We start from the raw sequence: 5,685 nt of genomic DNA on the forward strand, positions 1-5,685 counted from the left end.
TTAATAAACCAAAAATTGAGCTTTCTTCTACTAATTTGGCAAATTTACAAATTAATCCTTACCCAAAAAAAAAACCCAATAACAATAACAAGAAGCTCCAAAGGAGTATTTCTTTTAATCATCTCATACTGATTTCCTCAATGTGCCCTAGGCAAGCTAAACGATCATTGGTATCATATAGCTTGAAGCCCGCAACTGTTTAGCCATATAAATCAGACTTTTTTTTTCAAAAACGAAAAAAAAAAAGCTAAACGGTCCATCCTACCTTTTTTTTTTGACTAAATACAAGTATTTCTTATTAAAGGTAATTCTATTCGAGATATTGTTAGATATTAAATGTTGGCACATTTTTCACTCTATCCCACTTTTTTTAACTGTGAAACTTAAAATCATTTAAATGAAAACAGTTTGAGTACAATCTATAGAGAGAATCCCAACATATGTGGCCCAATCCCAAAACAAAATTCCAATCCATCAGTCAGAAAATAGAGAGGCTAACCTACGCTAGACTTGGGCTTATTTACAATCTACGTAAAAGACCCATTAGCCCACTATAAAATTTATAGGCTCTATTTACCAAAACAGAACCCCAAAAAAAAAAAAGGAGGGAATACTACACATTGATTTCAGGTAAGAAAATTATTTGTATAGGTAGTTCTAAAAAATTTCATATTCATAAATCAAACTAGTAAATTAAACAAAAAATTTTTTTTTATAACTTTTATATGTAGTACTAAAGGAAATCTACAAAAATTTATCCGTTTCATAAGAGAAGCGCAAATAATACTACTTTTTCTTTTGGCAAGTAGACCTTTGGGGTGTTTGGATAGAAACCAAACCATAGTTTCAGAAGTGCTTTTACGATTTACAAAATAAATATGTAGAGAAATTTACTTCGTTTTACGAAAAAGTACTTCTGAAACTATGGTTTGGAGGTTGCCAAAAACCCCTCTCATAAAATTCAAGGAACTTTAGTGAATATTCAATGAATGCTTGTTTTATTAAGATTAGTAAATATAGTATATTTATGATGGAAAGAAAAGTTCTTTTTAGTATACGTTTTATTGTCAGGCCCCAAAAAAAAAAACTTTTCATTGGAACATTTTTGTGAAAGATTCAAGGAATGTTGATGATAGCATAGCATCACCATAAAGTGAAGAGATTGAGTTGGACAAGAGATGGGGCCCACGTCATGATGAAGAAGCATTACACAAGGGAGAGTTGAAAGGGTGTGGGCCCACCACTGAGATTGGGTTTGGGAATGAATGAGTGAGGATGAAATTTGAACGTGTGCACGTGGGCACCATAAGGTTGCCGTTTTGACCCAGAAACAACTTTTCCATTTTGTAAACAAATATCTACTCTCTCCTATTATTTTTATGAAAAAAAAAACCTTCATTATAATTTTGAAATTAAGTGTGTGTATACATATGGATGCATATTTTTCTGAGTCCAGTAAAGTTTTAAAAATGGATTATTATATTAGTTATGGTCTATAAATAGTATAAAATTGAGTTGGGTTTTAGAGGCTAATTGGAGTAATATTACAGATTAGTATATTTAATAAAAATTTACATCAATAAGGGAATGTGCATATTCATCCTTATAAAATATGAGACCACGACCCCTATTTATAGACGTATTTATAATATTTAACAAATAATTCCATTGCAATTATATCCCCAAAGCCTTAAATGTTTAGTTCTAAATAGATCAATATAGTTAGGGTTGGTAAAAAGACCATTATAATTAGGCATCAAATGTTGAATTTTATTCCCACATCATAGGCACATTGGAGGAGAGATTCCATGGTTTAAAAAGTTCTCAAAGAAATACAATTCTCTTATCCACAATATTTACATTATATTATGACCTATGAGTCACATTCTTATTACTTAAATCAATTTACATTCATGGACTATTTGCCAAAAAAATTGTTCAAACATAGTCCGAATCTTGTCCAAACTTGTCTGGTATTACCTACATGTTGCCAATCTTGTTCATAGACATCTACCAAGATTTATATAAACAACGCTCTAAGCTACATTTAGGCATCCCCTTATTGGAGTTCCCAAATGTAGGTTTGCCAAATCTAGACCACCAAATGGATTCCTAAACACACAATTAATGTTTAAAATCATTTAGTATATATATAAAAAAATTGCTTACTATTTTTAGGATTAATATTATGTTTATTCTCTATAATTTACTCTCATTTTGATTTTGTTCTCTATAGTTTTAAACCATATGTATCGGTTGTTTGAGTTTTCTTCAGTCTAAAATGTTAGCCTTTACATTTTAATAAATACATAGATAATTTTTTTTAAGACTAAAACTTATAGTTTGAAATTATATAAATTAAAATTAAGACAAATTATAAAGACTTATTTTTATTAGGGGAGAAAAGCAATTAATGGACCAGATACCTACAACAGATCAACCGTGTGCCTTGTAATAGTTTTCTTGAGCATCGAATCAAATTAGTTGGTTGAAATGTTGGATCAATCCAATCCAAAATAGTGTGTTTGTGGTTGATGCCACCTTTAATTTTTTGAAATTGTTCTCAACAAATTGTTCTCTATTTATATATATATATATATATATATATATGTTTCTTTCCTCTTTTTGATTTTATATCGGTGTGCATGCCCACCCAGACATGCATGTGATTCCCCCTAGCTTTTCAAAGAGAAAATAAATCAAACAGAGAGTTTGACAAGACTCCAACATATAGAGCCTACGCTAAAGACACGCTCACTCTTCTCGTACTCATAAGAACCTCTTTGAATATTAGATGGGCCTCCTTCTTATCTTCTATCTATTTATTATTATTATTTGCCGCTAATTATTTTAACCTTTTCTTTTCAGTCAGTTCCCTACTTACCATCACTCAACCACCAATTAATGATAAACTCTTCATAAACGTTCTCCCTCCTATAGGTCCAACTAATGAGTGAGGGCTTCCTTTTTTAAATCATCCCTCTTCCGTCGAAGAGAAATGTATATGACAGTTAAAATTAAACCATATACTCCTATATAACACATTTTCTTGTATATATTACACCAAGTTTCAGTTATGAGTAGTATTGTTCTTATATACAACTTGTAAATAATATAGCTTGTTATAAATCTTAATTTGTTATATATATGTATATTGATAACAGATCAAAGATCCATTTTTTTTCTGAAAAAAATACTTAAAAGTTCCATAATTAATACAGGTACTAGTTATAGTAAAGACGAATCAAATGTTGTAAATAGGTATTTATTTCTTCTAGAAACTGCAGTCGGATAAAACTCGGATTGCGTGGTTGTACTTGTACCAATTACAGATTATTAATAAGGCTATGAGTGTGTTGAAGATGATGAAAAATCAAATGGAAGAAACCAACAAAAGAAAAAAAAAAGGCAGTAACAGGATCCAATCCTGCTGCAGAATAAAATAATGGAAACTAGAAAATCTCACATTACTAATTAAGAAGCTTTTTCCCATGGGAGAAAACAAGTAATTAATAAGCTAGCTAGGGGAAAATAAATAATCAACCCTAATAAACATTGCCTTTTGATCTGCTATTCACATATTAGGTAATAATTCATAAAGAAACAGAATGAAAAAGCCCTAAAAGAAAATTAAAGAACATGATGATGCCTTGGTGATTCTGATAATTGAAGTTAAAGAGCATCATCATCATCATCATCAGTCATGCCAGCAGAGAAGCATGACGACGCATCTTCTGATAATATATAGCCTTCCTTTCTGCTCTCTAAGGTACCCTCCGAGCCTTCTGCATGATACCTTCTTCTTGGAACCCGATCTCATGCTTCCACTCTTCATCTTTCTCTCTCTCTCTCTCTCTCTCTATATATATATATATATATATATATACGTGTGTGTGTGTGGGTGATGGATCCTGAAGAGTCAAGACCAAACCCTACCCTTTTCTTCTTTTGCTCTGTATTTTCTGCTTACAGTCTCTGAACTCACTGAGACTACTGAGAGAGAAAGAGAGACAACAAAGACAGAGAGAAGAGAGAAACGTTCGTGTGTCTCTCTGAACTCTGTGAAGCGATGTTTCATATAATACTGAGCATGAGGCTTTTTATAGAGCACGCCTGGTGCCTCTTTTGGTCATTTTTCTAAGTTATTACTGTTAGGTTTTCTTATTATTAAGTATTATTCGAGCTCAACGTGTGGGTGGTTGCTTTCTTAGCTTCCAAATCTATATTATCTCTTGACATTAATTAATGGACTTAATTATTAAATTGCACCAAAGCTTGTTTTTTTTATAAAAAAAAAAAACTCTTGTACCAAACAAAATGGTCGCTAGAGGCCCCATTTTGGTTTCCATGCTTCTCTCTGTATGTTTGATTGCTCCAAGATTTATGCAGAATCAAAGGGCAAGATAAGCTGTCGGCCATTGAATAAACCAAGTGAGCAATAATAATGTTTATGAGAGCGCCAAGGTTGCTTAGATATTTGAGCTTTTCCCATGAATTCGTGGCTGTGAATAACTAATAAGGAACTCATAATTTTAGATTAATGAGCCCAAGAAAATGAGAAGAAGTTTCCTTGTCATGTTCTTTGACTAGGGGCTCTCACATTATTTGATGCCCATGTCAGTTTCTTCTTGTAAAAATTAAAATTTTGATATTTCCCACATATTAATGTTTCCTATGAATTTATCTGACAGGCAATTTCAAGGAAACTAAACTTGATGTTTCAAAAATTAGAATGGACTTGTGCATCTGCATAAATCACAAAATGAAGTAAACAATCTAATTCTTATAAATTTTATTGCCATGTTAATATTTATGATTTATCATCAAACCAACTTCGTGCAATTTTTATTCATATATTAATATTGATATTGTTTATTAAGCATTAAACCTTTCGTCATGAGTTTTATGATTTATCTCGAAATTTTGAACAAGAAGTCCTAAAGAAATCATAAATATGATTTTTCGTTATGAGTTTTATGATTTATTAGATTATGTAAAATTATACTATTGATCTATATATTTTAACAAGATTTAAATGTTGGAAAATAACCTTTTATAAACTTTTAAATTATTATTTGTCTTATATGTGTATAGTATAAAACGGATCTCTGTGGAGGCATTAAAAGATTTTTTTCCCCTTAAAAAATGGAGTTTCTTTTCTATTTTTTCCCTCTTTTCCAAGAGCTCTTCCGAAAAATTAACAAATGCACACCTTTTCATCAAGCTACCAATATAGACATAGATTGTACCAGAAATGCAATGGCAGGCTAATGGTCAAAAGAGGAGCATGTGATTTCAAAGATGGGATATACACATAAAGACAAACATGTGTCAGAGAAGAGAGTGATCTCCCTAAGGACACTTATCAAGCAAAGCATGGCTCAAGCTCCATGATCGAGCTCAAATCAAAGACCATAATTTACATTTGGTTCAATTATCCATAAATAATTGCTAGTCAAAAAAAATTATTTGTGGATAACTTTTTGAACACCTGATATTAATCAGTTGTATTATCAGATTCTGACATGTCAGAAAATTTTTCCCCATGGCATTAAATTTGGCAAAAAAAAAATTTAAGATATTAGATATATGGAAAAAATCATCTATACAAATTTACAGATTCAGAAGAATTGATTTATCAGATTTTAAGCATGAGAAAGCTTGTAGGAAAAATTGTTGAAAAAT

The 5,685-nt window shown here is 31.0% G+C and overlaps 1 protein-coding gene across 1 annotated transcript; it reads right to left on the minus strand.

Moving 5' to 3' along the window:
- Positions 1-3,534: 3,534 nt before the first annotated feature.
- LOC114726955 (uncharacterized) lies at positions 3,535-3,835 on the minus strand. The gene has a single exon (XM_028913666.1). The coding sequence runs from the start codon at positions 3,833-3,835 to the stop codon at positions 3,698-3,700; it is 138 nt and encodes a 45-aa protein (XP_028769499.1). The 3' UTR covers positions 3,535-3,697.
- Positions 3,836-5,685: the final 1,850 nt, after the last annotated feature.

Source organism: Neltuma alba, unplaced genomic scaffold (genome assembly GCF_004799145.2).
Source record: "Neltuma alba isolate B1F8T4 unplaced genomic scaffold, ASM479914v2 tig00012416_pilon, whole genome shotgun sequence".
Classification (NCBI taxonomy): Eukaryota; Viridiplantae; Streptophyta; class Magnoliopsida; order Fabales; family Fabaceae; genus Neltuma; species Neltuma alba.

Coding starts and splice junctions, on each gene's coding strand:
- LOC114726955 (XM_028913666.1), bottom strand. CDS start 3,835: ATGAAGAGTGGAAGCATGAGATCGGGTTCCAAGAAGAAGGTATCATGC.